Source organism: Cryptomeria japonica, chromosome 11 (genome assembly GCF_030272615.1).
Source record: "Cryptomeria japonica chromosome 11, Sugi_1.0, whole genome shotgun sequence".
Taxonomy (NCBI): Eukaryota; Viridiplantae; Streptophyta; class Pinopsida; order Cupressales; family Cupressaceae; genus Cryptomeria; species Cryptomeria japonica.
In genome coordinates this window covers 159,724,697-159,743,256 of record NC_081415.1, presented here as the reverse complement: position 1 = coordinate 159,743,256, position 18,560 = coordinate 159,724,697, and the positions used below count along the sequence as shown (strand labels likewise).

Genomic DNA, 18,560 nt, shown 5'->3' with positions numbered 1-18,560 from the left:
ATTAACTAAGTATCCTATTATACTCATTTTAGGATTCATTCACATTTCATTCATTTATCCTTTTTTTAATTGCATTAAGGTGCAGTTATTAAAACATTAGTTATAGTATCATCACATTATCATATTTAAGCATTTAGATTCATAAGTCCATTTGTTTACAAAACATTGGTTCTTAACATTTTATATCCATTATGCATATGCATTCATTTAAACATTATCATATAAACATTTGTACTTTACATTTTGTTTATCCATATTTATTCATCTAAAAACATCTAGATGCATATCCATACATAACATCATTCATTCGACCATTGCATTAACATCATCACATAAATCATCTTATCATTATATCAAAATAGGAAACACCAAAATCCTGTTCATAAATCATCACAAGCATACATCATCATCATGACATTACATACATAAAAAGCATTACATCAAAAATCAAACAAATCATACATATATAAACCTGCATTCATATGTCAGTATCATCATAAACACATGCATAAAAGAAACATCTCATCAAATGCATACATATACACATATCCATCTAAGCCATAACTCATCATCCTGCATAAACATCCATACATAAATCAAATGCATATCATCAAAATATGGGATCTCCTCATATATCTCATCTCATATATCAGAGTATAATGAAGTCTACAAAAATTGGCTACCAAGAGCCATCCAAGATACAGTCCAAAGAATAAAAACAATGATACAAATACATATATGCATGAAGGCTCTCTCAAATGCCACTCTAGCCAGATGTTGTCCCAACACCTTCCCCTACTCCACCACTGGTGCCTACACCACGTGATCCATCTCTCTATGGAGGCCTCATCGAACCACCACTCCCTCCTGCATCTCCTGATCTCTCCCTCCGCAGCGGACCCATCACACCCCCACTGCTCTGCATCCTCTGTGATCGCTCTGATCTAGCCTGCCGCATCTGCGAATAGCTAAGAGCTCACTGACTAACTGGCACCACCTGCTCATATAAACCTCGCCAGTACTCTATATCAGCCTGTGCTCATCGCATCTCCCTCATAACCTCCCCTGTAGGCCCCTGTGCTCCTACTCCAATCCGCACTCTCTCCTGTAGCTCTGCCAGTTTCTCCACTACACTATCTCTCTCCCGCAGCACCACTGTCAGCTCTGACTCCCGTGCAAATAACTGCACATCCCTAGTTGCCACCTCTGCCTCCAAATCCTCTATCCGCATCTGCAAGCGTACTATCACATGATCCTATAGATCTCCAGTAGCTCCCTCCCCGGTATCCATAGCTGCCTCCCCTGCACCACCCTCTCCAGTAATCCCCTCCCCTCTATCCATCGGGATCTCCCTCTCCATCCCCCTCCCACTCAGCTGAACTCCTCCCTATATCAATGGTCCCTGTGATATTTGTAGAGGCAGTCCACCTCTCCCTCTCTGCTGACTCCGCATCCCCAATCCTCCTCCACCTCCTCCATCTCCTCCTCCACCTCCTCCACCTCCTCCATCTCCTCCTCCACCTCCTCCATCTCCTCCACCACCTCCTCCATCTCCTCCAACTCCAACTCCTCCTCCTCGACCTCCTGCCCTCCTCCGTCTCCGTCCCCTCTCATCCTCAAAAGTTGGGATTGGCTCTACTGGATCCGATATCCATGGGATCGGGTGCATTGCTCGGTACTACGTGTACTCATCTGTCACACCTGCATCAACGACCCTCAGTCATATGTCCCATGGCCTCACCTACAGTGTCCGAAACTTTGCCAGTGCCTGATCATATGGTAGCACTGGACCCCATGCATACCTCTCCCGAATCACCCACGCATACTCTCCTGATCCACTGGGCAGTCCCTGCTTCCGTCCAAACTGCCTCATCACTCATCCGAGCACCTGTCTCTCCACATGGTAGGAGGTCCTCCCAATGAGGAATCGGGTCATAAAAACGTAAGGCAGTGCCTCTGCATCATCATCCCATGGCTCACACTCCAAGTATGGCCGCCATATCACTGCATCCAGGTTGTCCAACGCCCGCCGCCACCACTCTAACTTCCCCAAGTGGGGCTGACTCATCATGTCGCTGTACATAAACATGTACGGCTAATCTACTGCACAGAATCTAAGACTCACTGGTCGAGTCACTGGTAGGTGCTCCCAAGCCCAAATTTGCAGCAGCGTCATGCCCACTGCTAAGGAACCCCTCCCCCGGTACACCACCTCATGGAGCTCCTGGTACATGTGTGCCAACACGCATGACTCCCATGCAAATCGGGTCCCCTCGGTCATCATCATCTCGATAACCTGCCCCCATCCCATGGCCAAACCATGTGAATGCCTGTCTGGACACAGCAGTCCTCCCACAATACCTGACAAAACTACTGGTAGAGGCTCATATAATGCCGCTATATCCTCCCAAGAAACGGAGCCATCATCAATATAAACGTCCTCATCAAAAATCCTCTGCACCGCAAGAGTCCCCCAGGATCTGTCGTATGTGACCAGCTCCCCTCGAATCGGAATCAGCAGGATGTGCCACACATCCTCTAGGGTCACTGTCATCTCCCCCTATGCCAAATGGAAGGTGGACATCTCGCTGTGCCACCGCTCTGCTAGTGCTGTGATCAATCCGTGATTCATACAAATCACGGGCATGTGCATCACCTCATATAGACCAGTCGTGACAATGCAGTCTATCTCTTCTTGTGTCAATCGGTCCCGCAACCCCTGTGTCGCAGGATGTCACTCATGTAACTACAACACGCACAGCTCCTCCTGCACATGGGCATCCATCAATCACCATCAGTTGTTTTGTTTTCAAACTTTCTTAAGTTTAAACCTAGACTATCAACAGATACTTTGATCAAGTATCTTCAGGTCTCAACAGATAAGTAATCATGGCCACCTAGACTTCAATGGGCATTTATCCTAACAAATGACCTAAGTCTCATCAGGCTGCTATGGTTCAAAACAACTCCCACTTCACATTGCCATCCATCCATCATTGGCATCGGGGAATTAGTCTTCATCCAAACTGGGGCATCTCTTTATCCTAAGGCAAAAGCGCTATTTTACCAACAAAAGCGCTAGTTTCTCAACAATAGCGCTACAACCCTAACAAAAGCGCTCAATTAAGCCCTCAATAGCGCCCAAACTTGCCTACAATAGCGCTACAACAAAATAAATGCACTCAAACAATGGGGCAATAGCGCCATTGCGGTGCAGTAGCGCTAGTTTATGGAGCAAAAGCGCCAAAACTGTAGTTCCAGCACTCTTGCTCTGACTTGACTTGGACTCAGCTAAAAACCTATCCAAAATGCATAAAAATTAAATTTTCGAATTTGCGTACAGCTGGTCCATAGTCGTCTGGGCGATGAAACCGTCGAACTCGCTCAAATCTGTGCTCGGTGATCGGAATCGGCATCCTGACTACTACTCGCTCCTCCAAATGTCCCTATCAGAGCTCTGATTTTTAAATGGTCATGGTCACAAATGATCCTGTTTTCACCCCTTTCACCCCATTTATACCCTTCGCCGTCACCGTAACTCCCCCCCACTCATCGCTGTGGTCCCCGTGAACTTCCCGAGCCCCCCATTTCTCCATTTTTCCCCCGTTCTTTTCTATTTTTCACCCGTATGCCTAACTTCTTCTCTTCTACCACCGTGCCAATTTTCATTCTTTTTTGAGAGATCGCCCGATTTTTTAAAATTTTTCGGCCCATCTCTCGAGAGGGCATGCCACCCATTAAATTTACATTTTATGGGGCATTTCTTCACACCAGTTTTTCTTTCTTTGAAACGACGCGATAAACCGCACAGTCTCAAAGAGGGGCAAATGTAGTCACACAAATCTGTCCAGCTTAATTAAATAAATTTTCGCTATTTATTTGATTAAAAATCCACTAGCCATCAATTAATTAAATTAATATTTAATTAATTCATCCCCAAACATTCTTCTATTAATTAAATAAATTATTCAATTTATTTTAATTAATTCATTAAATCAAATTCCAATCAATTAAATAAATAAAATCTATTTATTTAATTAAATCCCCCTATTCCTCTTTTAAATAAATTAAATGAAACATTTATTTAAATCATTATCCCCCCCCACTTGCATTTTCCTACAAATGCAACTTGTACACATTTATTGAAATAAATGAATTTTTATTTTTAATAAAATCCTATTTTCCCTCACCCACCAAACCCACTTGCAAGTCTAATTCCCTTCTAGATTCTTCTAACCCCTTCCTAATTAGCCTAATCCATCCCCTAATTATTGTCACATTCCTAAGCAAAATGGAGTCACTTCTCAAAGACTCCAAAGTCTTTGAAAAGCATTTAATGCTTTGTGTGCTCAACAAATTAACCCCCAAAGTCTTCCAAGACCACTAATGGCTCTTACATGACCATTTATGGCTCTTACATAACCATTTATGGTTATTTCAAACTTATCCCCCTAAACATTTATTGTTTTGACCATATTCATCCATTTCACATTTGCACAAGAGTTTATCCATTGGATAAAAGCTTTATTCTTTGAATAAAGAGTTTATTCATTCAACCAACCTTGACCTTAGCTCCCAAAGTCATGTCAAGCATTTAATGCTTATTCCCTCCCCTCTCAACCTATCTCACATTGACACTTGTCATCCTGGGATTGGGTTGAAAGCCCTCACATGGATTTGAAATCATTCAATCGTGACCCTTGTTGAGATTGCTCAATCTCAACCATCCATTGCTCCATTTTTCCTATAAATAGAGCCCATTTCTTCATAATCTAGATCTTGAAAACTTGTATGCATTTAAGCTATAGGCATTTTAAGAGAGCATTTTAGCATAATTATCTCATGTATTGTCATCTTGGATAAAATAAATCATTTTAGTATCAATAGCTTAGTATTAGCTTTTCATTTCAAATTTGAAGCACAATACTACAATCTCAATCCTCCATAAGCATCCATAGTGCAAAAAGCTGCTGAGAGCTACACTATTTTGGAACTTGGAGAGGAGAGGAACAAGGGAGAAGGAGCTAAGAACATGATAAGAGGCATTTGGAGATGCCTCATTATCTTTGTTTCATTAGTTAGATATATTAGCATGATTTTAGTGTCTCTCTTGATATGCCTATTTAGATTAGTTTTTGATTGAATAACACTAACGGTTTCTTGTGTGTTTTTGTGTTGTTTATCTTAGACTAAACTTGTCCATTTTGTAGAGCATCAGTTGGTATAGCCATAATGAATGACATGAGATGATGAGCCTTTGTCCTTGTCATTCTTAGGAAAGGGGTCCTAATACATTTTGACGTTATCATTGGAGTTGTTGGGCTTTGCAACCACAACTTCAATGTCACCCTTATCAATAAGGTCTTGAATATAATTCTTAATCTTCATACATTTCCTTGTATCATGACCTCGGACACGATGGTAGCCACAATATTCATTTTCATTATACTATCGAGTTTTTGTGTTGGTTTGGTTTATAGGAACGAGTCATAGGAAAGAGCATGACACTAGCCTTGAAAAGCTTCTGGAAAACAAACTCAATAGATTTAGCAAGCCGAGTGTACTCTCACTAACGTTGGTTGTTGGGATGAGAAAATTGGCTGAGAATGGATATGTTGTTGTGGGGTTTGGATAGATTTCGGGAATCAGGCTGGTTATAAGATGGGTTATTGGGGTGGTTGGTTTGATTAGTATGGTCATAGTTTGGACATGCTTGGCATCGTTCACTACATCATTAACAATATTTTTATTTTTGGACAAATAATTAGGCTTGTCATTAGATGATGACCCCTAGGAATGTTTCTAATAGGGCTTAAGGACACCTTGTTTGAGGAGAAATTTTTCCAGGGCTAGACCTTTCTTAGTGACTTCTTCAAACCTCTCAAGACATTGGAAACTCAAACAAAAAGACATTTTGGGTACAAGGTTGTGCTGGAACAACTTGATTTGGTGTGACTCGGGTATATCCTAAGGGAATTTTCTAATGAGGCGTCACCACCTTTGTAGAAATTTGGTGAAGGTTTATTCATTTTGTTGCTTTGTGTTACACAATTTGACCATGGGTGCATCATTCTTGATGTTACACTGATAATGAGCCACAAATACTTCTACAAAGATTAGGGAATGACTTGATGGAAGCATGAGGTAAGGTAGAGAACCAAGCAAGAGTAGGTCCACATAGACTTTCTGGGAAAATCCTTGGTAGATAGACATAACTATAGGAGAACTCTTGACAAGCAATATAAAATTCCCTTACATGTTCCCTAGGATCTCCTTTACTCTTATACTTGTCAAATTTAGGGATCTCAAAATTGGGTGGATGGGGGACCACTAAGATTGATGAATAAAAATGATAGGGACTTATTTCTTCAAAGATATAGCATTTCTTACGTGTCCCTTCCTTTATGCTTTTATTCATATTTTTCACGTCCTTGATTTCTTTCACAAGGTCAAGTGGTTAATTTTGGACGTTACTTAACCCTTGATTTGAGTTAGACTTGGCATATAAGTGGACACAACTGGGATAACACCACCAATGTATTGATATGAAGATATAGGCCCTTGGGAAGTGATCGAAGGACATGAGGTAGGCATTGCGCTAATAGGCGATAGGCTAGTGTTTATATAGTTAGCGGAATTATGTTTAAGGGTGTGGATTTTCTAGCCAATTGAGTAGTAGGATTGAAAGTGCTAGTGGGTATGAAAGTGGTAGGTTGTGTATTATGAACGAAGTCAAGGACAAACCCATCAATGAAGTCATTTCCATGGGAGTGTCAAGGATGGACCTATCAAAGTTTGGTGGTAGTCTAGACCCCTATTTTATAAGCTCTATTTGGAAAGTACTAGGATCAATCTTTATAAGTTTTTCCATCATCTCTCTATTCTATGGATCCTCTACAAAATTTTGCAAGCAAGGTGAATGTTTAGGTTGGTCAACAAGGATTTCATCTTCTTGATTTTCAAGCTAAAAATAGGCTTGTTAGGATCAGGAAGCTCATCTCTTTAAGAAACCATCTTTTTCTTTTGTGTGTATGTGTATACCATACACGGGTAACCTTAGAACGACAAAAATGGAAAGGATTGAAGTGTTATGAATACATAAATGTCAAATAGTATGACGATAGGGATTTGGACTTACTACTTTGGTTTGATGATCAAAAATTTTGGTCCTTAGAATAGGATTAGAGAGGATTGGATAAAAACCTTGGTCCTTAGATTAGAATTAGGTGAGGTATAGGGATCAATGATGTGGTCCAAGAGAAAGGCAACAACCAAGCTAGGTTAAATCTAGATCATTTGACCAGGATTGGATTAAGATTAACGTCCTCTCCAACTTAGGCTAAGCTAAGTTCCTAAGCAAGATTAGACAAATATGAGGGTTTAGATAAACCCAAATGATCAAGATTAATTAAGAAAAGTACTTGAGATAGATAGTTTCTCAAGAACTATACTAATTAGGGATCAACAAATGATAAAAGATCTAAATTTTAGACTTTTGCAAAGTTCTGACCTTGGTTTAGGGATCAAGGATTGATTTTAGTTGATGTAATAAGTCCTCAAGGACCGAGAAAAAATGATTGGGGAAAAATGGATTGTCAATGGAATAAAGGATGGAAGTTACCCAAGACGACAAAAGACATCGGTATGATATCTCTGACTAAGGAATGTTGGACAAGGGGGTGCAACCACTCCTATTAAATTGTTGGAACAAGGCTACTCTTTGATTGAAGGTTCGTGTTCTCAAGGGCTCTTGGTCAAACTCGTTGGTAAATCCGTGAAAGTAGCTGTGAAAATGGTGTAGGAAGACCGAATGCTTTAGTAAAATATTGTGATTCTTGAATAAAAAACTTCTTCCCTTTAGGATCTTCTTATGACTAGACTTCTTCTTCATTTGACTGTAGTTGGACTTCTTTGGGTGTTTATACTTTTGGATATGACGCATTGACGTTTCAAGGAAATTGATTTCCAACTTAGGCAGAGATGGTGAAACCAAGGTGGAGACATCGATGGATAGATGGAGATGATCGTTTAATAGTGATAGCGGAGTCCAGGTTTTAAGAGCTAATATGGTGAACCAAAAATAAAGACAGTGAAAGATAGTTTTGACTAGGACTTGGAAAATTTTGATTTGAATTTTGGTCAAACTTGGAAATTAGGAATTTTTCACCTTGGCAAGAGATGTCAAACAATAATACACATTGGCCAAGATAATGCTTGAGACAACAACAAATTAAAGGAGGGCCTAGATTAGCCAAAATTGAATATTACTAGTTTCAACATTTGAAGACACTTGTAAGCATGTACGACCTATGTTGGAAAGAGGATACTAATTGCTAAGGCCCTTCACTGTAAATAGCAATACCTCAGACAAATTAGATATGTAGAGACTTGGTGACACTAGTTCCTCCACCACAACATGAAAACACCAAATATCTTACCTTGAAAGTTTGGAACCTTTTTGATTGAGGGATTTTGTATCTCACGATGAAGGCTACATGAAGGGTTAACTTTGAGATACGATCTACATTAACTGAATTAGCAAGTATGGGGTTTTGGCCACTATAACAAATGGTGTCTGGTTAGAATATGGGGAATGCCAACACCCTGCGTGCACCAAGGCAACCATACATTGAGTATGAAACTTGTTTCAGACTGACAAGAATGATAAAAACAATTACCAGCGGTCTATGACTTTCATCTCACCCTTTTTTATATAGAAAACTGGATTAAAGCACTACTTCATAAATGCTCCTAGAGGCAGACCCTCTAAAGAAATGTTATATTTTATCCTTACCCATCGAAGAGGGGAGAATACACCATGATATTTTGAGTTCTAACTACAACAAAAGGGGGGTAGGTTTAGTTTTTTGGACACCCAAGCTTTCGCAAGGGGAGAGAGTATACCTACTACCCCACAAAAGACACAACAAACAAGATTTTCTAGCTACTTATATGAAAATTAAAAGGTCCTAATCATACTTACTGAAAAAAAAAATTGGTCTTTGACAATCAAACTTGCAATAAAATATGTTAGTAGTTTGATTAAAATGTCTTGGACAATTGAAGTTAAGCTACAAAGTTAGTGGTTTGATTAAAGTGCCTTGGACGATTGAAGTTAAGCTACAAGGACAAGATTGTTAGCAAAAATTGAAGCAAATAGGCCTAGGTAGAGATACCATTTAGTAGGAAGAGATGAGGTTCCGTCTATGCAGGCAATGAAATGGAGACATCGACGCAAAAGAACAAACATCATTTTACATTCTTGTAGAACGTACAATTAGATCGAAAATTTTAAAAAATTCAAAAACCTACAAAGAAAACAAAATATTAACAAGGTGGAGATGTCAAAAAAACAAAAAAAACACAAAATACTATGTCCTAAAAATTAAGAATTACTAGAGCTTGCAAACAATCAGATTAGAAAAAATATATTATTTAAAGTTGCACAAAAAAGACAATTATCAAAACAGAGACAATGTTTTGAAGACGCAAAGATGCCATTTTCAAGGTAGAGACAAGGTTGTACAAACCCAGACGTTGAACTATAGAACTTGCAGAAATATGTTGTTAGCAGAAAAAACCAAAGTGGAGATGTTGTTTGGATGGAAGGTATGTCGAATTATCAATGTAGATGGCATTGCACGATGCAGACAATGTTACGCTACTTGTGCATACTAAATCACAAGAAACCTCATTTTTTTGTTAAATTAGGGACATGGGGTCCCACCGGGAGTGTCAAAATGAAAGCATGAAAAAAATACAAGATTAATTGAGCATGCAAAATTTATAAAACAATGAAAGCATCTAAACCAACTAAGCGTATACCTTTAAAAATTCTTTGGTTGAGCTAGAAGTGGAATGCACCCATGCTCCACCTGATTTGCTCTTTGATGAGTAGATATGGGATGCTCTCCAAAGCTACACAACAATGTGGATGATAGGATCAAAGATGATGGATTTTGAAGATGGATTAAGGCCAAATTTGGGGATTATGTGGATGCAATGGAAGGCTTTTGGACTCAAATTGACAACATGACAATGTGATGGAAGTGGGTGATTTGTGAAGGGAGGGGACTCCAATTTATAGGCTTGAGGGGATCAAAATAGACAGTTGAGATTGAAGAAGAATGGAGGGCCAAGATTGAAAGAAGATGAGGTGGCTTGGTAGAGGACAGGTGAGAGATCTAAGAGATTTTGCCATAAAGGCAAAATTAAAAATTCCTTGGGAAGAGGTATGGAGAGAGAAAAATGATTAAGCAATTAATAAAAATTCCTTGGAAAGAAGGAGCATGGGAAGAATAAAGAAATTCAAAATTCCTTGGATAGACAAAAGTAGGTGGCATTTAAGGTTAGGAGGTGAGATGGGAAAGCCATTTATGACATGTAGTTGACTCATCCCTAATCTTAAAGATTAGGAATGTGGAAGTGATTAGATGAAATAATGGAGGATTAAGGGAGCAAGTGGGAAAGTTAGGAGGATGTGGCATGAGGAGGGAGAATGAGTGGGGAATTTGAAATTGGAGGAAATGACAATGAAGATTAGGCTTAGGTAAATAGGCTTAATGAAGGGGATTAAATGGAGGGTTTGTAGGAATCATGATATTAGTTAACTAATTGTGCATTAATTAACTAATTGAGATTAGAAGAAATATTGAAGGGGGTGGCTAAGGTTAACGATTAAATGGATTTTTAAAATAATGGGTATTTACATAATTATATGGCTAGGGGATAAAATTAATTAAATATAATTTAATAAATTTTAAGAAGAATAAGGACTAACATAATTAATACAATTATTTATGTAGGAAGGGATGAATTAATTAAATATTAATATAATTAATTTTGAGCATCTACATATACAATAATAATTTAAGTGATATGCATAATTTTCTAGGACATCACATAAATCAATTATTATTACTAAATTAAATTAATAATAATTAGTTTAACATCGATTACTTCTAAACACACACACTAATATTAATTAACAATGATTCCAATGTTAATCAACCAATAACAAAACTATCAGTTTTAATAATTAATTCTTGATCCTAGTTATTCTCTTATCTTGATAATTTATAAATATAAATATTTAATAGCTAAAATTTTAGGTTGTGACAAATTTGTTTAAAAATGTGTGTTGGAATCACTTCTATGACTAAAAATTCCTCATACCACTTGAATATAGCATCAATAAAGAATTTATGTTCAATGTAGTAATTAAGGTTTATATTTTTAAGGAATCGTCTATCTAGCCAACTAAAAAGAAAATTGTACAAAGGAGACACTTAAACTTTTTTTTTGAGAATTCTTCTTTATAAATTGCTTTTTAGTTGGTTGGATAACTGCGGGTTATTTTCAAGTGGTCTCGTTGTCGATTTCTATATTTCAATTTTAATATTATACATTTAATTACTAATGTGTTCAACCCTACTAAAAAATATTTTTTTTAATGAACAAAAGAAATATCATATTTTTTCTATGTGATGCACCCCTACCTCCAACCATCCCCAACAACATAACATAGTTTGTTCATAGTATATTATAATTTGTCTTTAAAAGTCCACAACTTTGTCCAACCACCCCAACAACATAACATAGTTTGTTTGTAGTGAGTTATGGCTTCCCTTAAAAACACCGCTCTATCCAACCACCCCCAACAATATAATTTTAAAGAAAAATAAACTTTTCCCAAGCTTATCTAGGCCAATCCAATAAGATGCATATACATAAGCATAACTTAGGCTAGATTAAATAAATGGCAGTTGTGGGAGTATATAAATTTAAACATAAATGTTTAAGATAATAGCGAATAAGTAGATTTAGGATCTTAACTCTAGAAACACTAATTTGGGAATATGACTTTGCCTCATATATGTACAATATTTTTATCTCTTCATTATTCGACTCCATGGATCTAGATCAATTTGTAGGGGTAGATTTGACCTTGCAACTTTTGCACTTATGTTCTCTAGTTTATCAAATACATTAATGTCTAGATTGTTGAAAGGGATGAAAAATTTTCGGAATACCTTTGTGGATTGCTTGATTGCTAGGGATCAAATTCTTCTAGGTCTACACTTAGATAAAACATAATGTCTTTAGAGACAAGGATATAACGATTAATTATGCGACTGTGTTTAGTTGGCTCATAATAGCTACTGAAAAAGGTAATAGTCAACCAATACCAAATTTAAGTTTGAATATTTTATAGGTCAACTTTGAACACGTGAGGATCTCACACCTATGTGATTAACCCATGATAAGGACTTGATAATGTTCATATAGGGAATGCATAATATCTACATGTAGAGGATGCCATAAAATATATACAATATGAGAGCATGCACAAACATAGATGCATACATGGAAATATGTGAATGCTAGAGGAATGCATCTAAGTTTGCACAAAATTGTGTCATTTTTGTTGATATGCATTTGTATTAAGATATTCTCTCAAAATGGGTAGAAAACTAAACAAGAGTTAACATCCACTAATATGTAAATTTCACCGGTACAACAATAATTTGTTCATAATACATTACAACTTGTTTTTCTATAACCAAATAATATGAAACTTAGAAAAATTACAAGTAATTATAATTTTGATACCTATAATATCATATTTAGATCTATTAAGAAACGAGATGAGATCCTCAATATTTGACTTCCCAATTAAAATGATTAATTACAATTTTTAAACACTATTTAAAAAAACAAACAAAAACTAAAGTATGCTTGAATGTATCTCCCTATGAATTCTCTTGGATTGTCAGTAATCTTATGTATTAATATTAATATTATTAATGTTCTTCGTGAGTTTCTTTGCATTGTAATTCTCCCTATGTTAGTTTGATCGTACAATGTGGATGATGCCTATAATGTGAGTAATACCTACATGCGGGCAATACCTGCATCATAGAAAAGATGTTATTTATTTTAAATTTTAATATTTAATATTTAATATTTAATTTTGGTGCACCTAGGTACGTCATTTACCAGCCTGCAGATCATCAGATTTGACATGCGACAAATCTTCACGATATATTTGAAAACTAGAGTCACATATGTGCCGACAAAAGACGTGAAAATGGTCTTTTTAATTTAAATTCTGGTTGCAGGCCTCATCTTCAATATCTCTCTTTAGTTTGTCTATATAGGTCAACCCAACTACTCTGGTTGACACACAACAATCACCTGTGATCTTTTATGATCACTGCGTACAAATTCTTCTTTGTGATTACTTAACTGTTACTGAATACAGAGTTCTTTTGGTTCTCTGTTCAGGTATAGTTTATGAATGATATATGGTGTTGTTTAAGTCAAATTGTTGTTTTTTGCTACGTTGGTTGTTTGACAATTTGTAAGGAATTAAACTAATGATTCAGATTGGTATCCATTGCTTTCATGGGTTAAAGATCAGGTTTTGTATATCATCTGACAGAAGGTGTAATGTTTTGGTATTTGCAGGATCGGCATAATGTTTGGACACCACCACCACCACCATGATCAGCAACAGCCAGCTCCAGCCCCTTATGGAGGTGCACCCTATCCTCCAGTCTCTGTACAAGGGGAGACTGTGAAGATCTACTGTGAAGCCAATCCTGATTACCACCTGGCCAACTTCAATGGTCATGTTGTCATGACAGCTGCTAATGAGTCTGACCCAAATCAGGTTGGTTCTAATAGCTTTTATGTTATGAACAGGAAGTTTTCACAGTCCATGAGGTTGAGACAATGAGTAAAAACGCTTAGGCAATAAAACTGTCTGTTTTATTTGCATCAATTTGTCAGATCATACTTGGTGTTTCATCATCATGAGGATTACAAAAAAAGATCATCACATTTCATATTCCATATTCAGGATGAGGAAATAAAGATCATTGATCAGAAACATTAATGCAGACAGTTTTATTTCAGAAGTTGTTTTCCTCATAGCATTTAGATTCTACGATGAGTATCCATGTGGGCAATGTAGGATATACTTATTGATTGGTATGATGGTAGAGTTTTTCATCAGCTGGTCATGGCTATTGCATTTTGTTTCTGAGATGTGTGTATTTGGGTATCTGTTATTTCCAAGGCGGCTGATTAATTGGGTATGATGCTTGGGTTCTGCAGCAATGGATTATGGACACTGCGTGGAGTGTGAGGGCCAAGGATGAAGCAGGATTCCCTGCATTTGCCTTGATAAACAGGGCTACTGGCCAGGCTCTAAGGCATGGACGTTCAGAGAATGAAAGGGTTATGATTTCTTACACCCTTCTGTTTTAACATGGTGCTTTGAGGAAATATTAGAGGATTTAATACTTTGGGACTGAAAGTATTTGTATGCTTGGATTGTGTAGGTTATCTTGGGTCCATATCACATCGATGATTTGAATGAGGCTGTTCTGTTTGCCCAGAGTGCTGATGTGGGCAGGGGGTATCAGTGCATCAGGCCTGTGAACAACATTCTGATAAATCTGGAAGCCATGTTTCAAGATGATAAACATCATCGTGGAGTCCACGAAGGGGCAGCAGTTGCTCTGTTCAAATGGAACAAGAAGGAGACTCAAAAATGGAAGATCAGTCCCATCCGTAAGTTCCCATGATTTTTTTGTTTTTGTTTAGGAGGGGTGGGGACCTTAACATAAAAATGATTAATTTTCCGTTACTTTAATGCTTCCTAGGAGGGTTGAACTTGAAGACTTTAGCTGGAAATTCAGATTGATTTAGTCTCTCACATTCATAGCTGTGATGTTTCATTGAGTGTAGTGATCAGATAATGGAGACCATACTGAAAATCGATTTTGATTTAGCCTCTGTTAGTGTTATGTTTTCTCTTTAACTTTGATTAATGAGGAATTTTTAATTGTCCCAAACCCAGATTAATTGAGTATCAATTGTTTGAGAATCTGATGACTCTGTTAAGTTTTGGAATTACAATGGTGTCATAATGTATACCCTTTTTCCAAAACTCAAATGGGCTAAACCCCAGTTAGTTAGTTTAATTGTTCTGTAAAGTTTTCAGCTCACAATGGTCTAATAATGGAGATATCTCAGTCTTGGTCTAAAAGCAGAGAGATTATCCGAGAAGCGAGATTAGTTTTTGGTTCTATTCTTCTAAATATATATTTTCATTTATATGGATTGAATTACTATTCTCGTTTAGTCTCTGTATTTTGAGTATTCTCCATTGAATCAAGTGATCCGATAAAGGAGAGGTCGTCACAAAATCAAAGGGTTTCATCTATATCTCTATATGTTCTATGATGTTTCCATTGGATCAAGTGGTCTGATCAAGGAGAGGTCATCCCAAAATCTCAAAGAGGGTTTTATCTTTTTCTGTAAATGTTTTATGATCTTATTGAATTAAATCTAGTTTTCAGAGTTTTGGTCTTAAATTATGTCTTTTTTAAATGTGACAAGTGGGCTCATCTCATGGAGGGTCTGGGCATCGTTCATTATACCCTCAAGTTGATGAGGAGGAACCTCGGGGTATTGCGGTTAGGATTTATTGCGAAGCCAATCCAAACTTTTTTATGGCTGCCCAAGGCCAACTTGCTGTGCTTGCCCTAGGAACCCCATATGATCCCCACCAGGTAACTTCCATTCGCAATCATTTACCATTAGTTGACTTAAATTTGGCTCCTTTTTAACATCAATATTTATTTCTCTTGGCAGCAATGGATCAAAGTGGATTCGTGGGGTCTTAGGGTGAGGGATGAAGTTGGATACCCAGCCTTTGCATTGGTGAATAAGGTTACAAAGCAAGCTCTAAAACATGGAAATAAAGAATGGGATCAGGTAAGACCATTTATCTTCTTGTAGTCGCATATCCAAACATATGATAATATTGATTGCCTATGAGCCCACTATCTCGTACAAACCCAATTGGGAAGGGCTGAAAGTATACAGTAGGTATAGTGTTCTTTATTTGGGACTGCATATCCCAAATAGATATTCTTGCTTTTTAGATATCTCATTTTGATTAAGGATTATGATGAAACATAATCTGAATCGTTGATGATGAAAAAGATTGCACATAATTGAATTCAAAAATTTAACAACAGACATTATGAACTGTAGAAATTATATAACACTAATAGATATTAAACTCTTCTATTGAAAAGGGCAAAATTCCACTTCAAACTATTGTGCTTTTTCAATTGGAACCTCCAGTTAGCAGATTGAATTTTTTTTGGGTTACTTGGCTCCCTTTGCTTTTGGCAAACTTGTCTATATCTTACCCCTTTGTTGTTGAAGGATTTCATATACATTTTAAAATGTAGATTATCATTTGATCAGTGAGCTTCATCTGCTAATAATCAATTTGAGAAGAGTCACTTAAACAAATCTAAGCTTAGAGTATGTTGTTTAAGTCAGATTATTGTAGCTTTGTCTGAAAATTTGAGAAATGTATTCTTATCATTTGTGAATGACGTTGACCAGATATACTTGGCAGACCACAATCACTACAAGTTAGATAAATCATTTCTCTGGACCCAAAGTGCAGATGTTGGGCATGGATACCAATGCCTTAGGCCTGTAAACAACATCCATCTCAATATGGATGCCAAGGGAGCTAATGGTGAAACTGGTGGAATCCATCATGGAAATGAGCTCATTCTCTTCAGCTGGAATCAGCAGAGCAATCAGAAATGGAAGCTGCAGCCTCTTTGTAAGCAACTCAAACTCTCTTAGATGGTTTTCTTTTCTCAATTGACCATTTCAATAGCTCATAATGCAATCTGGGTGTTCGTTTTTCTACTACTTGATAACCTATAACAGCAACATATTTCTTTTTGAGTTTGATACTTTTAATACTTGTGGGTCTAGTTTTGACTAATACATTTGGATTAATTTCTTTTGACTGTATTATATAATGTGTGCAGAGAGGAGAAATGATTTTGGCTTGACAAATCTAAAATAAAAGAGAAAGTGCAGCAGTTTAGATCTGGATTTTGTGCTACGGGCTAAATAGCTTTGAAAGCATATATTTTGCATAGTTTTTTGTTTAGGATGTAATATGTGAGATCTAAAGAGTCATTATAAGTACAGCGTTGGACACCGTTTCTATGTTTTGATTAATTTTCAACTTCTCTAGTATGTCTTCCAACTATTTTTTGGGTTTCAGCTCTGGTGTGTCATAATTATATGTGAACATTAAACATATATCATTAAAATTTCAAGCATTACAATTTTTTGTCCTTTATAATTTATAATAGTCTTTGTGTCTTGTAAATATTTTTTAATAAATTATGTTTTCAGAGGCTTATATAACTAAAATATCATGTGGAGAGTTTTTGAAAAAATTATGTATGCTTTCATGAATCAATATTTCAGATTGCACTCAACAATCCATCATTAGGAAAAGGAAAAGTTAACCATTAGTTGCTTATGTAGAGAATAAAAAGATCACATGATGACTAAAAAATAGTAAGCATTTTCATAGGAACCTATATCCTCACATATGACAATCAACTTTATTACGTCGTCAGCTACATGGAAAAAGCAATTATAAATGTCAAGCCAATATGAGTTTTGATAAATATTTGGCATTTGATCTAGTGCTTAGTTTGAACACGTCTTTGAAACTAAAAAATTATGAGAGATCTACTGGATGGATTTTGTACTTAGCATTTGTCAATTATATGATGCAGCCCTAATTTCCTTCTACTTAATTTATTTTTCTTTCTTCCAAGGCTAGTGCCTTGGAGTTGCATGCCAAAAGGAAAGCCTCCTAAGGTTGAAAACACCTAAGTTAAAGGGAATATAAAACAACATAATACACATGATACATAATAATACATTTAATAATATATAAAATATGTCCAGAGATGTCTTTCTCGTGACCTGTATTGCATTTTTTGTGAGAAATTGGTTTAAAAATTCAAATTTCAAGGAGGGTATCTCTCAAAGTATTTTATGTATATTATTAAATATGGGTATGCTAGTAGCATTTGCGATACATATATGACATTAAATGAATTAAGGTTAGGGTTATAGTTAAGGTTGCAGTCAGGGTTAGGGTTAGAGATATAATAGGGTTGGGTTAGGGCTAAAGATAGAATAAGTTTTAGCAATAGGATTATGGTTAGTGTTACAAATAGATTTAGGGTCAAAAATATAATTAAGGTCAAGAATAGAGTTATAGTTAATATTAGGGTTAGGGTTGTGATAGAATTAGAGTTAGGGTTATTATAATTAAGGTTAGGATTGGGGATAGGGTTAGAGTTAGGGCTAAGAATAGGGTTGATTGGAGATAAGGTTAAGGTTAGAGATAGAATTAGGGTTAATAGTACATGGTTATGGTTAAGGTCAGGGTTGTGTTAAAATTAGGGTTATGGTTGGAGATGAGGTCAAGGTTAAGGCTAGGATTAGGGTTAGAATAGAGTTAGGGTTTAGTACAACATTACAAATAAGTTTAGAGATAAAATTAGGTTCAAATATAAAATTATTGTCAAGGTTAGGGTTAGAGATAGAATATGGATTACAATTAGAGTTATGGCTAAGATTACAAACAAGGTTAGGGTTAGAGTTATGATTAGGGTTGGTAATATAGTTAGGGTTTACTA

The 18,560-nt window shown here is 36.6% G+C and overlaps 1 protein-coding gene across 2 annotated transcripts; it reads left to right on the top strand.

The window, feature by feature from the left end:
• Nucleotides 1–13,116: 13,116 nt before the first annotated feature.
• LOC131066073 (ricin B-like lectin R40C1) lies at nt 13,117–17,188 on the top strand. 2 transcript variants are annotated; one of them, XM_058000751.2, is made up of 8 exons: nt 13,117–13,287; nt 13,471–13,675; nt 14,122–14,244; nt 14,349–14,580; nt 15,412–15,584; nt 15,667–15,789; nt 16,435–16,663; nt 16,878–17,188. In XM_058000751.2, coding segments are annotated over exons 2-8 (1,077 nt in total). In that variant the 5' UTR covers nt 13,117–13,287; nt 13,471–13,480; the 3' UTR covers nt 16,880–17,188. The 2 variants fall into 2 exon arrangements, with proteins under 2 accessions (XP_057856734.2, XP_057856733.2); XM_058000750.2 differs by lacking the exon at nt 13,117–13,287 and adding an exon at nt 13,293–13,363.
• Nucleotides 17,189–18,560: the final 1,372 nt, after the last annotated feature.

Excerpts from the sequence above, each read along its gene's own strand:
- LOC131066073 (XM_058000750.2), top strand. The coding sequence starts at position 13,308 with ATGGTGTTGTTTAAGTCAAATTGTTGTTTTTTGCTACGTTGGTTGTTT. Across the intron at positions 15,585-15,666 it reads CCCCATATGATCCCCACCAG|CAATGGATCAAAGTGGATTC; the intron begins GTAACTTCCATT and ends TTCTCTTGGCAG. Across the intron at positions 15,790-16,434 it reads GAAATAAAGAATGGGATCAG|ATATACTTGGCAGACCACAA; the intron begins GTAAGACCATTT and ends GACGTTGACCAG.